This window comes from Ammospiza caudacuta, chromosome 1, assembly GCF_027887145.1.
Source record: "Ammospiza caudacuta isolate bAmmCau1 chromosome 1, bAmmCau1.pri, whole genome shotgun sequence".
NCBI lineage: Eukaryota > Metazoa > Chordata > Aves > Passeriformes > Passerellidae > Ammospiza > Ammospiza caudacuta.
In genome coordinates, this window is record NC_080593.1 from 130,362,056 (window position 1) to 130,388,242 (window position 26,187).

The window sequence follows — 26,187 nt, forward strand, 5'->3', positions numbered from 1 at the left end:
AGTCCACCAGAATTCTCTTCCACCATTGGGACATGCCAATTGCTTCAGGGTCTTCAGAGAGAAGCTGGATATGTGCTTAGCACCACGAATCTTTAGCGAGTACAGGGAAGCAAAACACAGTAATTATGGAGAATATTAAAAACTTCCTTGGTACTATGAGACCACGAGACCATTCAAAGACCAAACATTTCAGTTCAAACTCACATCATTCAGCAAAGGCTCCGTGGGAGCTTTACCCCGGCAGTTATTTGAGAGCAGCTCGAGGTTGCTCTCTAGAGGTGGAAAATACAGATTTCACCTCTGCAGATGATGCAACCAAAGCAACTCGTCAAGGACATGTGACAGCACGCACCCCGACACGAGAGATCCTTGATGAGCCTGCAGAGGACAAAAGCTAAACCCATTTCATTTCCAGAAAAGTGATAGTGAGGCCAAAACCAAGCAATCAGTCCTACGATGGTGGGCACACACACTGCTCTTCGTAACTCTTTAGCATGACAGTGTTGTCATCTGCTCAAGGCTGGCTCTCCACCACCTCCTTTTGCCCAAAGTAGCTTCCCCTGTAGTTCTCTCATTGGCTCTGTCCAATGTAGGACTGTCCAGAAGTGTCCACACGGCCACAGCTTCCCAGGTCTCACCACCACCATCCCACCCAGCGTCTCAGGGAAATACAGCATTGCAACAACCCACTCACAGACTTCAAAGAACCTCAGGAAAACCACATTCCACTCAGTGAAGCTGCAGGAATATAAATATTACACTTGTATTTCCCCAGAGCCTACAAAATGTAAGCTTCTTGGTGAAACAGAAACCCCAGACCTCTGCAAGAGGAAATATTCATGATTTAGTGTATCCACGATTCTTGCCATCAATGCCACGGTACAGAGTGACAGAGTTCATTTGTTTATATTGAAGCAACATTAAATGATCCCAGGCAGGGATCCTATCCCCATGAAGTGAAGTGTGATACCATTTGCTTCTGACTCATCTCACCAATTGTGCTCTTAAAGATATTTAAGTCAGTAGAAGATAAACTACACACTGTCTGCCTGGAAACAAACACTAAACTGCTGGCAAATACTGGAGTCTTTCACTCTAAGAATCCAGTCCTGGTTGGGTGGAAGACAAACACTGCAATTGTTGACATGGAGCACAATTCAAACATCCCTTCTACAGTGGGAATTCTGCCAGAAAACCACAATTGAAGTACAAAGATATCTAGGAAGAAGTTACTTTCTAAACACTTCTGAGAAACCAGACACTGCCTGAACTATATCTAAAAGTTCAGCAGATCATAGATACATTTATCGTTCAGAAAGCTTCCAATTCAGGTGCTTTATGAAACCTGAATTAATATAGAGGTTTAAATGCTAAGCATTTCAGACTATTATATATTAAAAAGAAACTAAAAAAAAGATCCCACATCTGCTGGTCACTGTGCATTGCTACATCCAAGAGCTATATTCCTTACAATAGAAACAGCCCCAGAAAACAAGTGCTTGAACACTGCAGAGGCCTCCAGTACCCTCTGCTCAAGAAAAGAATTCATCTCAAGAGCACCTTATCAATGTTTATTCATATTGATGGGAGGGTGTAAGGAGGGAGCCTGACTTCTCAGTGGTGCCCAAAGAGAGACAATGGGCACAGAGATGCATCTTATCCTGCCTAAACAGAACACAGGTTTACTAGCTGGATGTTTGAACCCCAGGGAAGATTGCACTGAGAGGGCTGTGGAGTATCCAGTCTTGGAGATTTTCAACCCCTCACTGGACACAGTACTGAGCCATCTGTTCTCCTGACCTTGCTTCAGGAGGGAGGACTCGATGATGGTCCTCAGTGGTGCCTGCCAACCTCAGCCACTGCCAAGCTGTGGTGTCTCCTTAGTGCTGAGGTGAAGGGAATGAACCACCCTCCTCTTCCAAAGGTGTGCTGCTGGCCTTCTCCATTGCTGCATCATACTCAGCTTTCACAAATGGAGCCCTGGGTCCTTCTTCTGCAAGAATGCTTCCTGGCCAGTTGGCTACCAGTGTGTACTGGTATGTGGCCAAGGTGGCATTCTCCTCAGATGCGGGACTTGACATTTCCCTCTGTTGAACTTCCCAAAGGTCCCATGCTCCAACTTCTGCAGTGTACTGAGTGCCTCTGAACAGGGACCATTTGGCATATGAGCCTCTCCTCCCAGTTTTGTGTCACCAGCCAACTTGGTGAAGGTGCACTGTCCCATCATCCAGGTCACTAATAAAAATGTTTAAAAATACCGGCCCCAGTATTGAACCCTGGGATATACCAGAAGTAGCTGGTGGCTTCTGCATGGACTTTGTGTCACTGATTACAAACCTTTGGCCCCACAAATTCACCTGCTTCTCAGTCCACCTCACCATGCATTTACCTAGTCTGTAGTCCATCAGATTGCCAATGATGCTACAGGAGACAGCATCAAGGGCCAAGATACACAAACAGCTACTGCTCTGCTCTCATGCACTGATCCAATCATCTCACTGCAGAAGTCCATCAGGTCAGTAAGGCACAAATCCAGGCTGACTACCCTTAATCACCTTCCTGTCCTTGGCACAGTTTGCACCTTCATCCTTCCCAGAGATCAAGGCCAAGCTGCCCAGACCTCAGCAGTAAATCTGGGTTAATAGTTCCCCCCATCCTCCTCTTGGCCTTCTTCAAGACAGAGAGATGCTTATTTTCTTCCAACAGGTTTGTCGTGGTTCATTTTCCTTAAAGTTCACTGAAATCCTCTCCTGCTCTGACCTCAGCTATTGAGATGCTCCCTCATACCCTTTCCTGTTCAGTAAGGAATTACTGGGTCTGCTTAACTGCCCCTCCTATAAGCTCCTGGCTGCACATTCCTACTGCCTCTCCCCAGTTCCCTGCTCATTCTTCTTCCCAGTCCTGGTGATCCCAGAACTCACTGCAGGTATTGCTTTGTCACACAATTTCATTACTAAGTTTTATCTGTGAGCTTTCAAATGGCATCCATCAGCATTTCAAGATCTATGTTAAATTTACTAAAAGACTAGTGTATTGCTATTGTAGATACTTCTCCTGTGCAGCAGCTATCTCCCCTTCTCAGACTTTGACTACAGACTGTAAATTGTAACAATCCAGTTATGTCTGCTTTTCCTATTAAGACATAAATCATCTGTTGTTACTTAATTATAAGAAAAATAACATTCCCATACTCCTCACATTCCAGAGTGTACTATGTTTTTCATTTCTTCCACAAATTATTCTCTAACCTAATCACTTGCCATGCTTTTTGGAAACAAAATGAAAAATTTCCATTTCTATACAGCTTTAACTTTGTTTCAGTTGCCAGGAATCTTTGAAGAACCACAGAAATACAATAAACTATACAATTATGTGGGTCTGGTTCTAACTTTTCCCTATAAATCAAATCTAACAGACTGACTAACTAATCTAACTGCCTCCCAGCTCCTGTATCCAAAGCATCTCACTTCATCACTAGAAAGGCCCAACAATATCCAGACATCAGCTATTCCAGGCTGGTTACTAATATTTAATACTCTGCAAGGGAAAATATTTAATTTTCCCTTGTTTTAAACAGCAATTTTGAGTCTACTCAGCCACAAGTAATGCCAGACTAGATACATCACTGAAAGGAAATGCACTGGAGGTTATTTATTTCCCTGTAGCCCACAGAAGGGACCACAGTGGAGCAGGAACTGTCCTGCAGCCTAATTAGAGGTGTGTGCCAGAGCACATATCCACACTGCAGCTTCTGGAGGACCCAAATCAGACCAGAGGAACAAGCCCTGAAGGAAATGTGACTCACAGAGGATCTGTGCTAGACTATGCTTACTCTGGACTGCAGCCTGTGGAAGGAGCCATGCTGGAGCAGGGCAAACGTGTGAGGGGGAAGATAAAGCAGAAAGGAATTATTAAGATCTCTCTAAGCTGCTGGACAGAAAGACAGAGGTTAGAAGTAAAGGAGTTAAGCTGAGCCTCAGGAAAAACAAAAGGGATAAGGTGTGTCACTTTTTGCCTGCTTCTCATAAACCAAATCTTCATGAACTGGCAATAAACTCCTGCAACTCCAACCCTCCTATCTTGCCAAAGCCTCCCTGTTGTACCTGTGACAGTAACTGATCTTTATCTCAACTCAGGAGCCTTAGCACCCTGTTTTCTCCCCTGTCCCATCAAGCAGGAGTAATGAGAGAGCAGCTGGTAGGTAACTGGCCACCAGCCAAGGTCAACCCACCACAGCCTCCAGTGAGCATTTCCCACATTCAAACTTGCATCCTTTGCCTCTCCTTATTGCCATGTACCTCTGAGAAGTGCTCAGGCACATCAGAAGGCTCCATCTTCTTTGTATCATCAGTTCAGGCAGCTGGAAATATCAGTGAAATCTGCTCTTTGCTTTTCCCATCTCTTCCCCAGCATGGAGAGACACGATTCTCCCTGTCAGTGTCTCATGCTCCACCTCCCTGACAAGCTTGGGTAGCTTCCACTGGACTTTCTCCATCATGGTGCTCCATTTTCTTGCGTTATAGAGCCCAGACAGGACTTTACAAGTGCCAAATACCGGGGAAGGATGGCGACCCTCTAGCTAGCAGCCATCCCAGGAGAAGGCTGGCCACAAGCACAACTAGTTTCCATGAGCAATCCCAGCTCCTTCTCTGCAGTGTTGCTTCCTGCCTAGTCCACACCCAGCCCACACTGGGGCATAAGAGTTATTCATCCCCAGCACTGGACTTGGCAATTCTCTTGGCTGCAGTCCCTGCAGGGCCTGTCAGCCCATTTCTCCAGCATTTCCACATCTCTATTTTTCAGCATATTGACTGCTTCCCTCACTTTGGATGGTGGTGTCCTTTGCCTCCATTCACTTCAGAAGTATCTAAGGCTGATTGAGCAAGCACCAGTATCTTGAGCAGGGTGAAATACACAGCAAAGCATTTCATACAGCACTTACTGGAAACCTAAGCCCTTACCTGCACTTGTTTGTAGAACAGCTTTGAAAACAAAATCAAAAGAGAATTAAGGTGAAGAACAGAGACAACAGTTCAGCCTGATTTCTCCTGTGATTAGAGAGGCAGGACAAAAAAACCCCTTTACCTTTAAGCAGTGTGTGCATGTTATAGTGGGCTCAGAACCAAGATGACAACCTTTGTGAGCAGCAGTAACAAAAGTCAGTGGAAGAGGCAGAGCTGGGTGATAAAAGGGAAAACCTCTTCCACTTGGGCACACTTTTAACAACCTGGACAATAGACTAACAGCTGTTATCTTCTGTAAGGAACTGAGAAGTGGGAGAAGCAGAAATGTGACCACAACAGGACACCTGATCTCACTATTTCTCTTTTTGTCTATAAAAACAGGAAGAAAAGCAAACATAAATTTACACAGCAAGTATTTTCATAGATGTCAAACCCTGTCAAAATCAGTAGCTAGATGCAACTCTTGCACTCAAAACCCAGACTTCCCTTTTAATAATTAGAGATATCGATGTAGGTTTACAAAGTTAGCCAATCCCTCCAAGGTGCTGTTGGGTTATGATTAGAGATCCCACAGCTGAAAGCTCTCTAGTTCTTGGAGCTCTGATATTTTCAGTTAGGGACTAAATGAGAAAAGAATACAGTGGTTACAGTACTTCAAATACTAATTTTGATAAATCAGAACTCCTCCAGTCTCACTCGATTCAAGTCACTTTTAAACAATACTGCAGCTTTTACTGCATATTTAGCTACTCAGACAGGCAGAATACTAGTAATAGCTGGTACTGAAATAAACAACTCCTCTCTACCCTCATGAGAGGGAAGCCATCATATTCCCTGTATGGAGAACAGATATTGCAAAAAAAAAAAAAAGTGAGCATCTAATAGCACAGTATGCAAAGCAATAAAATTGTCTCAAGCTTCAACTGACTGAAAAGAAAGAAGAATTATCAAAATCCCAGCTCAGCCTAGCTTGTTATTATCCCAGCTTGCTGTCATCTTCCCAGTAATTGTCTCAGATCTTTTCTTTAGTCACAAAGACATAAACATGAAAAGCATTCATACATATGTGTGGTGGCCAAACAACATACTCAAGCCTTTCTGCACAAAGCAAAATTAGTTCCTGCATCTCCTACAAGTACTTGTGCTGAAGCCAATTCTATTTCTGTACCAGTGCGTGCAGGATGCAGCACTATTAAAGACTTAACATATTGCTTCAGTTTAGACACAAGTATCTGCAATTTTATGTGGTAGAAGAAAGTGACACATTTGCACAGGTATGTTTATTTTCCCTGTGTTTACAGTGCATCAATTGTAATTTTAAACCATTCAGAAAGCACGATTTCATACCAATTTTACATACTTTACATCACAGTTCAACAACGTTAACACAGTTGTATCTACTAAATCAAATGAACAAAATGGCCATGAACATTTACACTAGTCTTCTGTAAACAAGTTTTTTTTATAAACAACAGTAAATGGAATTAACACAGACCACCATAGGAAAGAGGGATAAGCTTTTCCTTAAATAAATCACTCTGTTTATAAATACTTCAATTCTCTCAATATACATTTACAGACATAGTCGATTAAAAGCTGGTTACCTACACCGCTCTTTAAAAAGAAAATGTCTAGAGATGGACCACAGTGTGTTCAATTCACCTAACATAAGAAGCAAGCATATGATTAGTAGAATGTTAAAAGTATTATTATACTTCAACCTCACTTCTGTTTGTTTACACCAACACTGAGAAGATTGTCATGTTAGGGAACTTTTACTTGAATTCCAGCAAATTACAATCGATCTTGTAGTACACATATGGGTAGTACTCCTGTTGGCTGAGGTTTAAACCTGGAATATCCATAGTTGCCTGCAAATAAATTTTGAAACCAGTTATACTCTTACAATTCAAACTGCTATTAAGAAGTAGCTGAAATATTAATATGTTTTAGAAGCAAATAGGCCAGGTAAGATTTCAAGGTTAAATTTTCACATTCAAGTGACTGTTTAAGTAACAGGTAAAGTTAGAACCTTGACAAATGACTAACAGTATTTTTCAAAATTAAGTACAAAGTGCTTTTTCGAAGTCTAAGTAGTTCTGTACCAATAATTCACATCCATTGCTATAGTAAACACATCATCACTACTACATCTAAACACTGCCAGTTTCTGATGAGAATGCTATAGGGTGCTGAATGATCCAAGGCATTATATAAGTTCAGCATCTTTCATTTTCACCTAAATTGTCTCACATCCTCTTTCCACAAAAAGGCCTGGAAATACATTACATTCAATATAATGTTAAGAATCTTTTTTAATTCAGCTAAACTCATGGTATCTTCAGTTACCCTTTAACTACGAACATCACTGATTTTCAATAAAAAGCCAATTAGCAGAATAAGCCTCCCAACAAACCAGTTTTTACACATGAAAATGAGACCTCTACAGATGGAAAGGCAGATTCCATTTTGACAATGATTCAGCCTTCTACAGCAGAGGACTACTGTGCTAACTTGCAGTCTGTATCTTTCCATCAGCAGTAGGAAAGAATGCAGTAAGAAGAAATTACATGTGACTTTTAAACCAGACAGCTCTTCAAATATATTGGATGCAACTTTAAACACCATCTGCCTGCATAAAGTGTAAAACAGAGGCAGCATTTTTTTATGGAGACAAAATTCTCTGTACTGTGAGAAAATGAAGAATATGGAGAGGTACAGCTTTTTAATGATGCCAAAAGACTTTGTTTAAACACACTAGCAGCAGTTAAATAGTACTTACATCAATGATAGCTGCTGCACTGCTGTCAAGGTGTTTGTACAAGTCATACAGAACTTCCCTCAGTTTCTTCATTGTTTTCTTATTAGGCTGAAGCAGCATTGCCTGGAAGTTAACTGGCAAACCGTACCTGAGGAAGTCAAGTAGAAAACCATGGAAATGCTGAAATAAACCTTCCTTCATAATTCAAAGCAGATTTTTTTTTGAGAAAGAATCCTATTGCTGAAGAGGAAATTCTGCTAATTTCCATTTTTGCAAAACCATTCTGTGTCTACAGTTCATAAGACAACAAAAAAGTAGAACTTCAAGCTTAAAATAACAAAACAGAAGCCTAAATATTTTTAAAATAATTTTAAATCCTTGAGTATTTAGCATAATTCTCAATGTTACCTGATCAAAGACTAAATTTTGAACATTCCATTAATTTACTTTGCTTATCACACTTGGTAGACCATGTAGTTTCTACTTAATCTTCCTTTCTAGGAGTGTGGAAACTGCTGCCAACATTTCAGTCAGGTTCAGCTTTCTTCTTTACTCTTTACTCAAGTTCTGTCTTCACAATAAGGCCATAGCAGCAAGAATGCAAGTTCATGTGATTTGTTTTCTTTTTCTCCTCTGCTTTTCTCCTTTATGACAACTGATCAAAAAGGCTAAAAACACCTTGCCCTTTACTGACCACAGTAGGAACATCTTCAACTATAAAAAATAAAGGTCTTTCCTTTGCAGAACAACTACATCTGTTCTTGACTAGTAACAACACTTGTGGATAGTATGAAGAAAAAAAAGCAGATAAAATTTCTAATTAGAATATTGAGTGGTTTAAAACTGAAAAATTTAGATTACAAAAGGCATGTCTTAAAGAAAAAGCATGGATTTCATGATGCCAAGCTATTGTTATTCTGAACTATTCAAATTTGCCATTTAAATATAAGATGCAGTTAGTTCTTGTTACAAGCAGCTCATAAAGTAACCTAAAAATGAGCAAATATGTCTCCCTGCTATTTACAGAGTATCTGTAACTCCTAAAGCAATAGTGAAAAGACTATCCAAGGGGAAGATACACAATTATCTACTTCAAATATTTCACAACTGGCAACAAGAGCTATTGCCACCAGCTATTCTTACTGCCCTACTTTTAGCTTCCTCCTTCCCAGAAGAGCAGCATTCACTTGCTTCAATTTGGTAAACCCAAGCTAGATGTAAATTCTTACCAAGTCTAGGAAGAAAATCACTATTCAAATCTGCCTCATTACCTTAAAACAGATTCAACAAAAACACGCAATGCTTTCACATGAATCCACGCAATGAAAGCTTCACTGAAATTAACTTTCAGCCACCGAACCAGAGGCCCCTGTGAAAGAATAGAGAGGGAAAAAAAATAAGCTATTCAAACATCAGAAAAGACTCAGCCCATTATGCATGTTTGAGCAGCTACTCAATATCTGTACCATAATAAAAGACAAGATAAAGACAGAGTTCACTATGGACATAATTGCTCAAGAGTGTTTTGATATAAAGTAAAGAGACATTTAATGAGACTTCCCATTGTCCCTTCAGGTCCCCATCTCAGTTGCCATGATCTAACTATATTAAAGATCCTTTTAGTAATATCTGATTATGCAATTCAAACACTTGTCCATTTTCAAACTTCAAACATTATCAGCTGCGATACCAGCCCTTGGTTCAATGCAGTGAGGAGCACTTGTGCTGCACAAAATTCAATTATCCCAGAGTAGATTAGCTGGGTGGCAGGCTGCCTATATCATGTCATCCCTACAATGCTTTCTCTGAATCACAACTTCATGAAAATTTTATGTAGCAATAACAAGTCTTAGATGTCTCACACTTCTGTAATGACCACTTTATTAAGACTTACAAACTGTTTCTTCTTGTCAGTTGACAGTCTGTTCATTTCTTCTTTATCAGCTTTCATCTCTTCTTCATTGTACTGGAAGTCACGGACCATAAATCTGCATTTGGAAGTGAATAAAATCAAAAGTGTCTGTCTAGAGATCCTTCAAAGCATGAGAGACAGAATGCACACAAAATAAACCTTACTTATATTCTCTGGCTTTGTGCTTGAAGTCATCCACTGCCTTCCTGAACAAGGTGACATTACAAAGGTAGCTGTCTTGGTCCTCAAAGAGTACACTACACAGAAAGAAAACAAACCAAGTGTCAGAATTAACCAGGTTCAAGCCAGCACAGATCAGTCACACAGTACCACAAGTTGTACTTTATTGCTACAAGGTAAGACATAAATGTAGATAATTATACAGGATTTAGTTCCCAAATTAAGCACCTCATACAGAATGTAACTGACTGCTCTTAATTGCTCCCTTCATAAATGATGGCAGCTTACCGTTCACATTCAGAGACTTCATCACACAAAACCACTTCATATGATATTTGTTCAAATTAAAACTTATTTAACAAAAAAGGTAGCTGAAGCTGGTTTAGTACTGAAACATTTGTACTACAGTTTTATTAGAAATGTGTGTTTTAAAGAAAAATGAAATGGATGTAAATTAGAAAAATACACAAATTAAAAATATACAGGTTGGCAAAACAAAATATTTCTTAGGCTGCAAAGATGACCCCTAGATTTACTATTTTATAATTAAAAATAATATTGCTTATTTTGGGGTTTTACCTTAGGAAAAAAAAAAGCTTGAACAGATTTAGACTGTTCCTCAATGTGATACTGTCTTCAATACAAGCATTATCCAACAGTTTAACAAGTTGCCTTTGCTTAAGCTAGCCCTAGGCCATGGTTTCACAATAATGAAATAAGCACTAGCAGGTCTTCCAAATGTGAAGCTATCCAGAGCAAGTTCCGATTTTTTAAGTGGCTCAGAACTAGTAGCATCAGATTTTCCTGACCAAAACCTCAGTCTGTCAGTTAAAATTAACCACAAATCGGTGCTTTGTGCTACATGTGGACTTTACCAGTCAAAGTGGTTACAAGGTTGTTAAAGTGGCTTAATCTTGCCCACCACAGCACCTAGCAGCAGCCTGATACCAAGGACCCAAAGAGACAAGCTGCCTTTCTTTGAACACAACAAATTTACACTTCCAGTTCTCCATTCTTTGGAAGCTTTCAGAGCTCATATAACTTGTTTCAAGTCCTGTGAATACAGACCTAAAGCTTACAGGCCAGCAGCCAGCATTTGTTGCTTATCTCCACCACTCTCCAGCCAGAGGCTGAATATATCTGACCAGAATAGATTAACTCTTCAATCCTCTTACTCTTCTCACATAAGTTACGTTTGATAACTTTGTTAACTCTAGAGTTCACCTGAATCTTTCCTCAATTACTTGATCAGATAAGGTAGACATGTTGACAAGTTTCTGACCAATCTTTAAAATTCAAAGTCTTTCTAGATGAAGAACACTCCTGAAACACAGCACACGCAAATATGAGATTTAGCATTTCACAACTTACTTGCTGGAACGTGGTACAACCATCTCTGCTAGTGTTTCATACTGCTTAACCCAGTCATTGTAATTTAACCTAGAGAATGCACAGGTTATTGTTAGACTTTTAATCTGAGATTAATGGATCAAGGCTTTTTTTTAAAGGTAACAACATTTAATCATCACATCATCAATCTCAGGTGCAGGTTTTAAGAAATATGCAAGACTCAAGAAACACTCAGTTCTCCTCATGCTGTTTTTATAATTATTGATAAATAAACTATAGTGATTGCAAAAGTAACATATTTTCAGTCTTCATGTCAGTTTACAAGTGCAACATTTTTTAAATCAAAGAACTATGAAATTAAATCATCATTAAGTAGAGATCTCAGGGGACCAAATGGAATTAACTGTCAAAGTTAATCAGAAACTCCTCATGCAACTCTGCTCTTTTGAGCAGAGCATTACTTCTTCCACAATTATAAACAGGTTCCCTAGAGTCCTGCACTTGCCTGAAGGACTGGGAATTTTGGAAGCCCTGTTATTCTGTAGTTACTTGTGAAGAGGTTCCATCCTCTCAACAGCAAAAACAGAAAAAATAACAGCAGAGATATTCTAACCACTTGCTTTCTGCTAAAGCCACTGCAAAATTGGTTTTCCTTCACCAGAGGAAAAACATCTGACAGACTCTAATAGCTCCTGTGGTAAAGAAAGCCAGTGGGCTTTTCACAAATTAGGAGCTCTCTGCTTGCAGCTCCAGTCAAGGGCCATTTTTTCATTTTACAACAGTTTTGAGGGCATCTGTATCACCACTTTCCTTGGTCAAGGGAAAACATGAGGTTTCTGTTGTTCACACATTTCAAATAAGAACAGTCTGCTCCCCCAGCAAGCCTTTCACAGGACATAAGCAGGGTTCCAATGGCACAGACTTAGTTAAGTAAAAAAAAAACCCAAAAAACAGTGTTCAGGCAATCTAAAAACGTGCAGAGCAAAGCAGTAAAGAGTTCACTCAGTAAATGATGGAAGTTGGCATAGTTCTAACCAGGATAATTTAATGATTAAGCCTTCTAATGTAAAACAAGTCATGTTTTTACTCAGCACTTACTTTCATAAGGACACCATCTGGAGCATGTCTACTCATAGCAAACACTGAATAAGAGACATAAATCTAATTTCCAGTTTCTTCAAGAAATTCACGAGCACCCAGCAGTCTTTATAAGAAGTTTTTGTGAACAAAGGAACACAGGCACAGACGCTCACTTATCTCTCCTGAGCATCTTAACAGTTCTGTTTGCTCATCCAGGAAAGCCCCAAGCAAATTGAGATGTCATTCTGACAGTATTATAGAGTTGTGAGATCTATTATTTGATTTATATTTCTTATTGTATTCTACTCTTAGGATGAATAAACTTACTTCGGCACAATCACTAATAATGTGACCAAATATTCTGAATCAAGTACAAAGTCCTCTTTCTTTACAATATCAGCAAGACTTCTGGTTAGCAAGCTTCCCCTGCAGAGAAACAAAGCCAGAACAATTACAAGTTTAAGAACTGAATTTGTCTGGATAACAGTTTCCAGTGCCTGATAATATAGCATTCTCAAAAATATATTTTACCTACATAATTGCTATTAGCAGAGCAAACAAAATGTCCTTATATGCCCTTTATATCTCACTGTCCAAAGCCACTCACGTTTTTATCAGCAGCTCCACTGCTGTGCGTCATTTCCATATTCCAAATACGTCACACACTTAAGGGGCCAACTTGTCTTTTAAGAAGTGATTTAAAATGGCAAGAACCATTAAAACTATTAACTGTGGATTCTAGCACATGGAGCCTCAGAGTTATAGTACAGACCCACATGCAGAACATCAATAAAAACTTAAAGCAGTGTATTTCCTTGTATTCATTAAAGACCAAGAATACACATAGGTTTAACGGCGTTCAGCTGACAAACTGCATGGCTTAGCACAGAACTGATGTCTCACTCCTAAAACACCTTGTCATGTACTGTCATTGGCATGACCCATGGCTCTGAATCAGCCAGCAGGCTTGTGCCATCCACTGTAATGGCAGGGTTCAGGCACATTAATCAACCCCATTTGCACAGAATAACTACTGTACCTCAGTACAGATAATCATCACACGTACGTGACAAGACAACACACAGTCCTCGTTTAATTTAATATCTGTGTGTACCCAACAGCTATTGTACCCAACTGTCTCTGCTGGTAAATTCTGAGGGAAGAAAACCAGTTAAGGTGGTGTGAAGGAAAGACTTGCTTATTTAGACAAGACATCTAAGTAGCAGTGTTACCACTAACAGCAAGCTCCTCTCAGAAGTTCCAGAAATTTATGCTATTTGTACATGTTTTTATGATTTCTTAATTGCTGTTCAGTCACAGGTAAGTTAACACCAACCAGACAGCTGGTAATAAATGTTCTTTTATGACAGCTGCTCTTCAAGACTGATAAACACCTCAAAAGTACATTAAGCTTAGAGTAAACATTTTCTTAAGTTTTCATTATTAGATAACATTCCTGGACTACATTAGAAAAAATAATACAACTTACGCATTCTTTCTTTCCAAATTCTGAAGATTCCCTTTGAGATTATTGTATGCCGAGGCTCTTGCTTTTAGATCATTGTCAATCTGGTTTACTCCCTTAAAAATGAAAAGAAAAGGAGCTATGTCTAAAGAACTAGAATAGAACTTATGTTCAGCTTGCCACTGCTGCTCAAGTAATCCTGGAGGATAGATTTGAGAAGGATGGCTTAATTAGCATGACTACCAAAAATTATTCATTCCCAGCTAGATAACTTGGCAGCAAGTGGAAGACTACAAAACAAATGAAGCACTTTAATTAATACAAGTTAAACTGCCAACCATACTCATATCAGTGTGTACCCTATACAAGGAAGTGTTTTAAAATCAGCACACTCAGTAACAGTTGGGTAACTGCAATGGCACAGTGTTGGTCTGGGATTACAATGCTGCCTACTGCCTCCTTCACTGCCTCCTCACTGTAGTAAAGAGGTACAAGCATGAAAAAATCCCCAGGGAAAAGTTTCTGAACACTGTCAAGGGACTCTCCCTTTATATAGACTTAGACCACTGACAAAACATTTTGTTTGCATAAAACACTTCAGCTTGGAGATGCAGATATGATTTTGTTTCCACAAAATAAATCTCTCTTAAAAGCAAGGTCATTTAATTAAATAGTGACCTTGTTTATGTTAACACCTAAGTTGGCTTGTCTGTAGCAGGAAGTCCTCAAAAGCCCGAACATTCTGTTCATTTCATGTAGCAACACATTAACAGCTTGCACCTTTACAGATACAGAAATCCTTTAGACAAAATATTCTGAAAAATGACAAAATTAAACAGATGAGTACTTAAAGCTATTTAAATCCTCTGACTGATACAACCTTTAGCAAAGCAACATGCAGAACATTTTAGCAGGTGTCACACAAGGCATATACCTTCATGAAAACTTTTTAATACTACAAGAACACCAGCACCTCTTTTTTTACATCTGGAGGACAACATAAGAGGAAAATTAATCAGAAAATATTAAGCTAGTACCTTTGTGCATTTTAGATCTTCCCCAGACTGACAACCCTTTGCCTTTTCCAAGGATCAAAACTTTCAATAACAGTATAACTATGCATTATTAATGACAAAACGGAAAAACCTTTGATACCAAACACTGCCTTTACAAACCAGTTCCATTCAGCATTTCCTACATGACAATACTCTTAATTGCTCTCATTTGTAGAGTCAGTAGTCTTTTAAAAAATGACTGCTTAGATAAAAACCTGTTACTGCTGCACTGAAGTTTATTGTGAAAAACCACCAGCTTTGCTTCCTACTGAATGTTAGAGAATACAGAACCACAAACCTCAATGCCACAACAGAACTCTTGAAAATAAATTTTTGTAAAATTACCAAATGAGGCAACAATACAAACTTCCTTCTGTGAGTAGAATTGGTGAATAACTCACAAAGGTCATGGCAAAAGGAGGCAGACTCACAATATTGCTAAGGAAAGTGCCAGTCTAACACAGTGAGCCTATCTCTACACAGAGCAATCCCAGATATTTAAACCACTTTGGTAGTCATTAGCCAGTGTCTTGCAGCCATACAGCTGAGCTGTTGCACTTGGATGCATGCCTGGGCTCCTGAAAAGGTTGGACATGGGCACTAAAAATATTGAGGCTGTCTCCTTGCATAGGTCTGATCACTAATTTCAAATCCAAAGAATAACTCGATTAAGTGAAGCTCTCAGCACAGATGCCATCTCAAAAGTCTTCTGTATTGATGCTGGGGTTCACAAAACTTCTGCAAATTGAAAGCTGAAAAAAACTGATGAATAGTTTCAGGAGATATAATTTTATTTTAAATGTTTCTGATACTGCTGTAATTTCTTCTCAACTGACAAATCCCCACCGCAATTGCCATTACTCATTTTGACAGACATCAGAATGTGCTGCCTGAGTGAGTGAGGATGACATAAAACCATACAGGAAATGTAGTAATTCATTATTTGACAAACTTTTCAAATTATTTAACATCAACCTGTCAAGAGGCTTCACAGATTTTAATTAATGTAGCTCTATCAATTTTCCTATATCTTCACTTTGGCATGTGATTACATGAAGACTTTATCTCTGTCAGGACTCTTTCTGCCTTGGGACAAAACTGTTTTAAGTCCTTTGATATGATCTCCTTGGGGTCATTTCTACAGGAACATAAGGCATCTTCAGTCATCTTCCTTCTCTACTTTATGGACATACATCTATGGCTCACAGTGTATATTTTATAAACTATTTGAAATCAGATTTATTACACATTTATGTCCTAAAGCTGTTCCTATGGAATACAAGCACAGCTAAACATGAAGCAAAATGGAAACCCCCAACAGGATGACTCAAGCTGAACTCCAGCAGACCTGTTTGTCTACATTTACTATCCAACACAACAGGTCAATGAGGTCCCTAAAGTAGGTGAAGAATGTAAGACAATTGAAGTTCAGGTTCTAGAGCTTGGTTGAAGCAGATTATTTATCTAGCAGACTCTGGGACACAGAATAACATGCACTGAATATTTGATAATTTTCAAAAAAGGAGCATATCTCTTCATGTCCTAGGTTTCTTTTTCAACAAATTTAATTTCTGCAAAAACAACTGCTGCACTATAACTGCTGTAAAAAGTTCAGTGCTTCACTTTGATACCTTCTTCTGAAGAAGTAAATATGTGCTAGTGTCAGATATTAATATTTTAATTTTATATCTGTAAGATATTCTTAATGTGCAAATTTTCAGAGCCATAAGACAGCCATCCTCTAACAAAAGGCCACACTGCAGGTGTTTTCCAAGAAAACTAAATTACATTTACTTAGTAAATGTAATTTGTGAAATAAATTCAAGATACAATGATAGTCCCAAAGAAAATCTCAAAAATGAAAGTACTAATTGCATTTTCAGTCAGCTTTGTAGCATATATTACAATTTTGTAATTTCTGCAAAAATATTAATGTAATAGTTTCAGGAATCTGCAGTAACAGCAAAGCAGAAGTCTGCCAGCACTTACCACCATCCCAACCCCATTATAGTCCCTACACATCCACCACCAAAGACTGTCTCTATAGTACCCAGAACAGTCTCTTCCTTTTTGCAAGTTATGTACTTCCAGTTAGTAACACAGGCAGTTCCAAGAGCCAGTCTGCAGCTAACAGAAAGCAGGGAAGGGGAAAAAACCCGAAGAGGCTGGGAAGATCTTAAAGCAAGGATTGTCTACAGAGAACTCTCTCACTGTCTAAACCAGTCACTCCTGAGGACCCTGTAGAGGCTCACAAGCAAGTAAAAAAATAAAGCCCTCCATGTACGAAACACTTTGCCTAAGATGAGGAAAACACATGAAAACTCTCAATGAGCTTTCTTTACATCTAACAATGAAGGCTTATTTCTCCCCTCACAACTGAGTGCCACAGCTTTCAGAATGTAAATAAGTTCCCTGGTTCACTGCTAAAAGTCCACAAGGTTTGAGAACATCAGACAAACAATAAGCTAACACAGCAAAACTGAAATGTAAATATCATTTCCTGGCTATTTATTTGTTAGCTCAGTGATCCTAGGAAACAAAAATCAGCAAAGACTGCATGATGGCCTTCAGAGGGCACTCTCCAAATCCTAGCCACATCCCATGTATTTCTTTGGTTACTAGCTGCTACAAAATTCACTACTATTGTTTGCTGACTAAAACAGACAAAATTCTTTGAGAGCAAGTTTTGTGCATAAATATCCCAATTCCAAATAGGGAAGTTTTATAAAACAAGATACCTTACCTTTGCAATAATTTCTGAAATATTCTTCAAGGATTGCTTGATTGGGTATTTGGCCATATCCCACTGGAACCTTGTTATATAGGTGACCAAGTCAACTAAAATTTTAAAGAACTTTGTTAAGATTGACAATAAAAAGACAACTGTATTATATTCTATGTAGAACTGCTCTAACAGAAGAGAACTGTAACAGACTGGACCTTCCCATGTGTGTACCCTGTTGCTTAAGAAATTTGAAAATAAACAAGCTGTAAATTATCCATGACCTCTGCCTCCAGATATTGGTTTCACCACCTCTGTAGACTGTAAATGACATTTATTACCAAGTCAAGGATGGTTGGAGAACTACAGACAAAAGCAACTACTTTTTGCTCTGTGTGAAAAATGGGTGGGAGAAGGGAAGGTTATGATGGCAAAAAAGGCAGCAATGACCATGTGGCTCCCCTGAAGTGACAGGTTTGTACAGCTATCTACAAAAGACACTAGTCCAAGCCTTTATCCACTCATACTAGCCTCTCTTCCATCAATGCAAGCTGTGATAATTCTATTAAACGGCTCTGAAAATAAAATATTGGTTCAGAGAAAAGTGTAGCTCTTTACTGAAATAAAATGCACACTGGCACCCCAAGTCCTTCTCAGCAGGGCTGCTCTTGATCCATCCATGCCCCACCTGTACTGACACTGAGGGCTCCCTGACCCAGGAGCAGCCCCCTGCACTTGGCCTCCTGACACCTCAGTAAGTTTCAGGATCACTGCCTTCCCTTCTACAGTTTTAGAACACATTAGGATATTATGGTTAACACTTTACCTCCATTGGCCAGAAGATTCTCCTGAACTTTATCTTTACTGTCTTCTAGAACATCAGCCATATATTGGGCCACCTTCTTTACAACACTGAAAATTGGAAGAAAAAGATAAAAATATATTTAAAAAAAACCAATAAAGCCCTAAACCTGCCATTTGAGAAATACCATTCATAAAACTCATTTTAAATTGCCTGAGACTGGTTCAAAAGTGACTGGATCAAACAAGGACGATGACTGCTCTACATCCAAACTTTCTGAGAGCACAAGCTTGGCTCAATAGCTGAAGGAGACCGATTTCTCAGTATTCCACAACTTTATTTAAAATCTCTACTGCTGCTACTCACCAGATCTCAACAAGGTGAGGCTAGCTCCCTCATGTTGGTGTTGACTTCAAGTGTAAAGTCACTATATTGCAATTTTTTTTAAAGTCTGTTGTACTTCCAAAATTCTAACCCCTTTCTAGAAACAGGTAGAGAGGTAGAAGTCAACAGTAATACAAACTAAACACAGGATAACCCTGACAATGCAATCTGACACTCAAGACCTGCCTTCCTAACTTAAAAGCCATGTATAATATTATTCACATGTGCCAGGCCAAATAGTTTCCTTTTCTAATTAAAATGTCTATTTAAGATTGCTCTCCTTGAAACAGAAGATAGCTCCATGAGTTCTGGTTATGTGAAATTTTGCTACTTTTGCTTAAAATCACTTTCAAAAGGTCATTAGTTTCTTCAAAATGAATAGGTTTTGCATTTTATTATTAATACTTTTAAGTATTTCTATGGATTAGGAAATTACATGGTAACTTTCTCAAAGTGTGAAAACAGTAATCCTGCTAGAATTACAAGCTTTTACTTCACTTCCTCACCACTCCCTGCACCTGTCAGGCTCAGTTTTTAACAATTCTCCAGGACCCAGCACCACACAGCACAATTGAAGAGAGAATGCAAAATGTTCCACTATTCCAAAAGTAGTTCAGATTATTTTCCTTTTTTCAAGAACAGATACTGTTCTTGAAAACCAACATCTTAGCTTTCTTAAATCTGAGCTTGCTGACTACCTGCAGAGGATCACTGTGATACAAAAAATGCTGAAAATAACTTGTGTATTATTAGAACTCAGCAAACGATCACATCATTCTAATACTCTGCATCCTAGTAAAAATGAACTGTTACCTCTCCACAAATGCATCCAGTTTAGCCAGCTCATCAGACAAACCAACCAAAACATCCAGTGTGCCAACCTAGAAGCAAAGATCAAAATGCATTAGCAGAAGTATATAAACATAGAAAGAGAAAACCAGCTAACAGTAAAAGCTACATCTACCAACAAGTATCTCTCCAGAACTACATAAAATGCTGGACTCTAAGATTTCAGACACCTTGATTTACCAAAGCCACACTGTTTCACTTGTTAGATATCACCCCTGCCTCAAAGCACCACAGGATCAGATCTAACTCTCTAGTTTGGTGCTCAGTTTCAGTTCTGCAATCCAGCCATCCAAAACACGTTAAAACAATGTCTATGCTGTAAATTGGCTGCATTTTTCACAAAGCAGTTGCTCGAGCACTTAATTCACTACTTTAGATCAAATGTGAAATTTCACTGCTCAGGAATCTCAGCACTGGAGGCAACCTGGACATTAAAAACTTTGACAATACCAGAGTACTGCAGCAGTGAGACCAACAAGAGTCTGGACTTTTTGCATCTTGGGTAATAAAATATCTAGCTTGTCTACAAGCTTTCACTCTTTCTTCCCTTCTCCTCCAGAAAAATACCTTCTTCCCTAATCTCATGTATCTAGAGTACACATTTCTCACTGAAATATTACAGGGTTATTAACATTTAACATATTTGTAACCTAGCATCTACTTTCTGTATACCTGACCACTCAAATTCACATTAGTCCTTTTCTGTTTAGTTCTGAAGCAGAAAGGAGCAGAATTACTTAAGAAATATCACACAAATGACTTGCCATGCCTCACGTTCTTATGGGCCACAAGCAGAATAAGGAAGCTCATTTTAACTAGTCACTTAAAAGCCTCAGGACAAGCAAGTCCTTAAGCAATAAGACTGCTGTTCAGTGGAGACTAAACCACTGTTTAAATGAGTTTTAACTAAAGGATCTCACTGCTTTAACAGTCTCACCAGGTCCACAGAAGCCAGATTATTTCCCACTGTATATAAAGTATATTCAGCTTCTGCCCCTTTTAGGAAGCACAGTAGAAGCAAAAGAAATTGCTTCTAACCCTGATGGGCCCCAACAGTTTTCAGCAATAACTCCTCTAAATGCTGCAGGCACCCTACAGTTTGAAAGCCATCCTGAGTCATATCCAAGGATATCCTGGGAGGAGACAGACATTTGTTCTAGTCCCTATTCTAAGTGAGGACAGTCCAAATGTGAACACAAGTTATGGCAGTTTGAAGATGTTAAAAGGCACACTGAAGCACTCTGTGCCCTGGGCTCATTCCTTAGCAGAGACAGGAAAAAGGCATTATGCCACCTGAACTTGATGCACTCAACAGACCAAGACTGATGGCATTTTTCTCCTCAATTTTGTAAGCCTTGAAGGGCTTTCACTGAGCTCCAATTCTTGTTCAAGAAACATCCAGGCATCAGGAAAGACCTTTTCTAAATTAATACATTGGCTCATAATTTTTCCGTATCCTGATGATGGTATTAAACCAAGAACAACTACTTTCAGATTTTGTTACTATTTGCTTCTCACAGAATAGTTCAAACAGTTTTTTTTCCATTTTCCACAACACATTGGCAGGTCACACTGGAATGCTCAGCCAGAGATAAACCACTGCTCTAACAGAAGAATGCTACTTCTGGACAGAGAAAAGGCAGAGCAGCTCTTTGATCAACTCCTGTATTTTAATTTGAACCTTTCACTGTATCTCAGACAGAGAAAAGGAGCAGACAATTCAGAAGGGGAAAAAACTTAAAATAATTTTTTAAAAAAGCAAAACAAAACCGTCAAAGGAAATTCTCAATAATCAGATCACAAGTTCCTATTTTTCTTCTCCAAGTAACTGCTACCATCATGAGATCAAGACTACCATCCTCAGAACAAAACTGCTTTATTTGCTGAAAGAACACAGGTTGCTGAATTTTGAAAACTTATAGTGTGAACAACTAACTTAGAAGTTCAGAAAAAAGATTACCGTTGTCTGAACTATTGCTTAGATCCACACATACACATCAAGAGAAGTCAGCTGCTCTCTCTAAAACAACTGCAGGTTTTAATCTAGAGAAACAAAGATGGTGCAAAACAAACACACTTCTTAGGACATGACACAGGGTTTCCATACCTTCAAGTCTGGAATATTGAACTTTGAGTTAGTGGAAAGGTTGTTGTGTTTTGTAGTTGCTGCGTGTAGCTTCTCCCATGTCTGCTGACAGGTCTTTTCTCCAGGAGCAGAAATCAGCCAAAACTCTGTCATTTTTGTGCCTTTATCTCGGTGGCTGTTGATTCAGAGGATAAAGGCAAGATGCTAGCAGAAGAGAAGCAAGAAAAAGAAGAAAAAATATTTGCTATTAATACAGTAGTCAAAGCTTGGCCTGAAGAAAAACATCTCATTCCACATTGCTAAAGTGCTGTTACAGCCACCGTAAGAGATTTTACCAGAAGTATCATGTGGTTTCAAATTCATTTTTTCCTATCTTCCAAATCACATTTACACAGTTGGAAAATCTTTTTAAACTGCCCATCCTGTATGTTAAAGTGGGCTGAGTTTGCAACATTAGCACCTTTCATTAGCAACTGCAATTTCATAGAAAGATAACAAGTAAACAATCTAACTGAAAAGAAATCAAATAAAACAGGACCCACATTATATTTTCACAGCTGGATACCTTTTCCAGTCTCGGGAGGTTGCAGTTTTATTGCAGCCCCAAGACACAAAGTCTCTGTGAAAAGTCTCTGTTTGAGCCTGCACGTTTGAAGAATGAGTCGGAGCTCTTCAGCTCTCAGTCTCAGAGTTATTTTTTGTTTCTTATCTATAAAATTCCTTCTCCTGCCCTGCCGAGGTCCATCCAGCAGGACAATCCCAGGCACTCTGCCAGCCCCCAGGGAGGTGTTATCCCTGTATACAATGTTTACAATTGTTTTCCAATACCCATCACCTATGTTAGACAGTGAGCTTCTACTCTAAACCAATCTAAAAGTGCCAACATCACAGCAGAAGATGGAGGTAGAGAAGAAGAAGAAGAAAGGCTGGATACACCCAAGGCCCTCCATCTTGTCCCCAAAACCCCTATTCTAAAAACCCCAAAATCTACTTTTTCACCTAGTGATAATTTATTATTACTACTACTACTTAAACTTCTGTGGCTTTCAGGTCTTCATACAAAGCTGGCAATTTGCTCCATGAGTCATAATCAAACCCACAGGTGTTCTGGGCTGTGTGCCAGGGTCTCTGAGCCCCCTGGCAGGGGTCCCAACAACTCTGGACACCCAGAGGGATGTCCTGAATTCCGACATTCCAGTGTCTGTAAAACAGTCAACTTTTTCTGAAAACATTAGAAAAAATAAGAAAAACTGAACAAATTTCAACTCTGATATCTCTTGTCCAATCACTTTTCAGATCAGGACAGTGTTTTAAAGTAAATAAATACCTAAAATTATTTAAATAAACTCTAGTTTATTCTTTCAAGTAGCTTTTCCTGGCAGCTAAAGATTTCAATAAAAAGGATAACACTTTCTAGTCTCGGTATCTCTGTTACAACTGCAAACCATCAATAAGATTACACATACTGGCATCAGTCAAGAAAGTGTTTATTTTGCAGACAAGCTCAGGAAGTTAAGAGTATTTATGTTCTTTTGTCACTAAGAAGCAGAAACAGCTGGTTGAGAGTTACTGGATGTTTTTAATAAGAGAATGAAGAACAAAATCAAAGTGTACCTTGACAGAATCTAAATTTTGATATCTGCAATGTCTTCTGTAGCAGCTTTAAATGACTAGAGACTAACCTGTATTTCATGAGCACAGAGTACAGCACTCAATTTTTTTTGAGGGAGAACAAATCAAATGTTGTATTTGCTAGAATCAGTATGTGATAGCAAACTTAGCCCAAAACAACACACACAGGTCCTTCCCCTGTGAACTCATTCAAGGGTGTTGCAATTCCAGGTAAGACACAGGCCTGATTGCTGATTCTTTGCTCAGCTCCTCAGGAAGCCTAAAGCTGAAGTTTACCAGCCATTAAATCACTATCATGAAGCACAGCAGCCATCCATCCCCCTTGGACTTAAGGGACATCATTTCCAGCAGGAGATGATGACAGCCAGTCCTGAGGCCCTTGACAGGACACCCTCTGTGACATCTGGCACTGCCCACCAAGCCCAGCACAGCAGTGCCACACAATGCCAGGGCAGGTGCAGGTAGCTGAGAAATCACAACATTTACAGGACCAGACACACAACATCAGTTATCACTACTCTACAGGGCTTCTTTGTTTAGCACCAGCTGCAGTATCTCACATCACAGGTCTCCACAGGAGTCTATTAATTACTGATGATTTGGAACAAAACAAATTTTCCTCTTATTTGGACTACTATGATGCATTATCTTCCTTAATGCATGCCAGACTTGGCACAAGAGAGATTTCCCTGCACTCCACTGAACTCTGGCCCTATAAAAGGCACAGGAAAGGTTACAGTAAACTTCACCTACTCAGGGAGACACCACTACTGCTGACACACACTTTCAAAGTTTGTTAAAGCTTTAAATTGTTTTTGTCTGGATTTGACAGGACTAGGGCTAGAAAAAGTTGTTGGGCAAACTAAGTGGTGGCAGCAGCGACTTGCAAATATCCAAGCAAAAGACAGAAAAGCAACAACACAGAAATCCAAGATCCTACTCAGGAAGACAGAGGGAACGTCACATTCTCATGCTTTCCACAAACATCAATACTCTACAGAATATTTATAAAATTTCCAGAAGAAACAGTTGTAGCTGCCAGGAATCATTAAGTCACTGGACTTCCCTTTTTCCCTCACCATTTTTTGTCTGGTTGGTTTTCCCGAAGTTGTGTTCCATCTCTAACAGTCACGGGAAGTAAGATAATTTCACATTTTAGGTAAAATGGAGGTATTATCAAATACACACAAGGGAACAAAAAGCTTGCTAGAAGAGTTTTAAATGTTTTTTACATGAGAGGCCTTGAAACCAGAACAGGGGAGAATACTAAACAAGAAGTGAAGAAAGGAGAAGTGCTACAGAATGGTTTGAAAAACAGATAAAAATGCTGGTCAGACAAAAAAAATACATAGAGACCGACTGCAAAATGAAAGCCAAGCAAATTAAAGAAAAGAACCACAGGATAAAGCTGGAAATACCTAGTGTTCAAAATAAAACCTAGAATAAGCAGTAAGAAGGGGTAGCCTATTCACACAATGTACCTCTATGACCAGGACTTTTTCGTAATGTACACTGCTTCATTTCCAAAGAAAAATCTATCATGCAGTACACTACAATCTAAAATAAAACTTATGAACAAGTTTTTTCAGTGCTTCACCCAGAAAAACATACAGGGATGTCAAAACCGAATCTCAGCTACAGCATTATATTTTTCAATAAAAACAAAAACCAGGGCAAGGGGCGGGGGACAACTGCTTCTATTCAGCTCAACAGGAAACCTCCGTTTACTGATGCGGCCCAGCACGGAGTCCCTAGAGTGTCACTTCAAGCTCGTTTTCAGAAATCACGTCTGGTGCTCGGCCTCCACGTTCCCTAAGCAGAAGCGGCCGCAGCGAGGCAGCGGGGGACAGTGCTCCGTGGGGAGTGCCCACGCTTGTGCGGAGCGGCCCGGGGCTGGCCCGGGAGCGGGGGGCGCTGCCCTGGCTCCCCACGGAGCCGCCGGGCCGCATCTCAGGACTGGATGGCAGTTCCCACAGCCCGGCACCGCCTGGGCTCCCCGGGCCGCGCTGTCCCTTCGGCCTCCCCGAGGTAAACAGCCCCGGCACCGGCAGAGCGGCGGCCCGGCGGCCCTGAGGCCCAGCAGAGCCCCCGGGAGCCGCGGTACCGCCGGGCCCGGCCGGCGCTGCCCTTCGTGCCAGGCCCTGCGCGGCCCGGAGCCGGGGGAGGCCGTGCGCCGGGGCAGGCCAGGACGCTGCCGCAGCCGCTCGGGGTAGCCCAGACACTCGTCCTTCTTTCCATCATTCCCTCCTTGCCTGCCCCTGCCCCCGCCCGCCCCGGGCCCGGCCCCGCCGTTACCGTCACTGCTCCATCCCCGGCGCCGCCGCCCGCTCACCCGCCGGTGGGTCACGTGACCCGCGGTCAGCTGACGCCGCCGCAGCGCCGGGCACGAGGGGCGGGAGCAGGCGCTGTGCCGCGGCTGCGCAGTGACTGCCGGCTGCGCAGTGACTGCCGGCTGCGCTGGGGCCGCGGGTTCGAGCCCCGCCCCGGCGGCGTGGCTGCTCTCCTGGATACCCTACTGTCGTCACAGGCACCTCAGGATACCGACTGCCCCAGGCCACTTCTGATTAATCTGGGCTTGATTAGGGAGTTGGTGTAAAACTACATGTGGCTCAGGGCGGCCCAGTGTCAAGGAGGCTTTGTACGATTCTGCCCTTTGGGCAGAGAAGGATGGTCGGGTTTGAAAGCGTGTGTGTTTGTTCTTGCTGCGGCCAGTAGATTTTCCTCAGATTACAGAAACACAGAGTCATGGAACTATTTAGACTGGAAAAGACCTCTAGGATCATCGAATCCACCACGTTGAATACTACCATGTAAACCAAACTACCACTGGGTGCCACATCCAGTCTATCTTTAAGCACCTCCGGGGATGGCGACTCCACCACCTGCCTAGGCATGGACAATCCATTCCAGTGTTTAATCATTCCTCCAGTGAAGAAGTTCCTCCT

At 40.3% G+C, this 26,187-nt stretch overlaps 1 protein-coding gene across 1 annotated transcript; it reads right to left on the bottom strand.

The window, feature by feature from the left end:
- Window positions 1–6,225: 6,225 nt before the first annotated feature.
- On the bottom strand, window positions 6,226–25,608 carry ATP6V1C1 (ATPase H+ transporting V1 subunit C1). The gene is made up of 13 exons (XM_058805292.1): window positions 25,538–25,608; window positions 21,632–21,814; window positions 19,489–19,556; window positions 18,316–18,401; window positions 17,511–17,605; window positions 13,737–13,828; window positions 12,575–12,673; window positions 11,189–11,257; window positions 9,802–9,894; window positions 9,620–9,713; window positions 8,997–9,094; window positions 7,747–7,873; window positions 6,226–6,835 (listed from the first exon to the last, which is right to left on the bottom strand). The coding sequence occupies exons 2-13, from the start codon at window positions 21,761–21,763 to the stop codon at window positions 6,740–6,742; spliced, it is 1,149 nt and encodes a 382-aa protein (XP_058661275.1). The 5' UTR covers window positions 21,764–21,814; window positions 25,538–25,608; the 3' UTR covers window positions 6,226–6,739.
- Window positions 25,609–26,187: the final 579 nt, after the last annotated feature.

Excerpts from the sequence above, each read along its gene's own strand:
- ATP6V1C1 (XM_058805292.1), bottom strand. The coding sequence starts at position 21,763 with ATGACAGAGTTTTGGCTGATTTCTGCTCCTGGAGAAAAGACCTGTCAG. Across the intron at positions 19,557-21,631 it reads TCAATATTCCAGACTTGAAG|GTTGGCACACTGGATGTTTT; the intron begins GTATGGAAACCC and ends CTTTGCTTCTAG. Across the intron at positions 13,829-17,510 it reads TTTCAGAAATTATTGCAAAG|GGAGTAAACCAGATTGACAA; the intron begins GTAAGGTATCTT and ends TTCATTTTTAAG.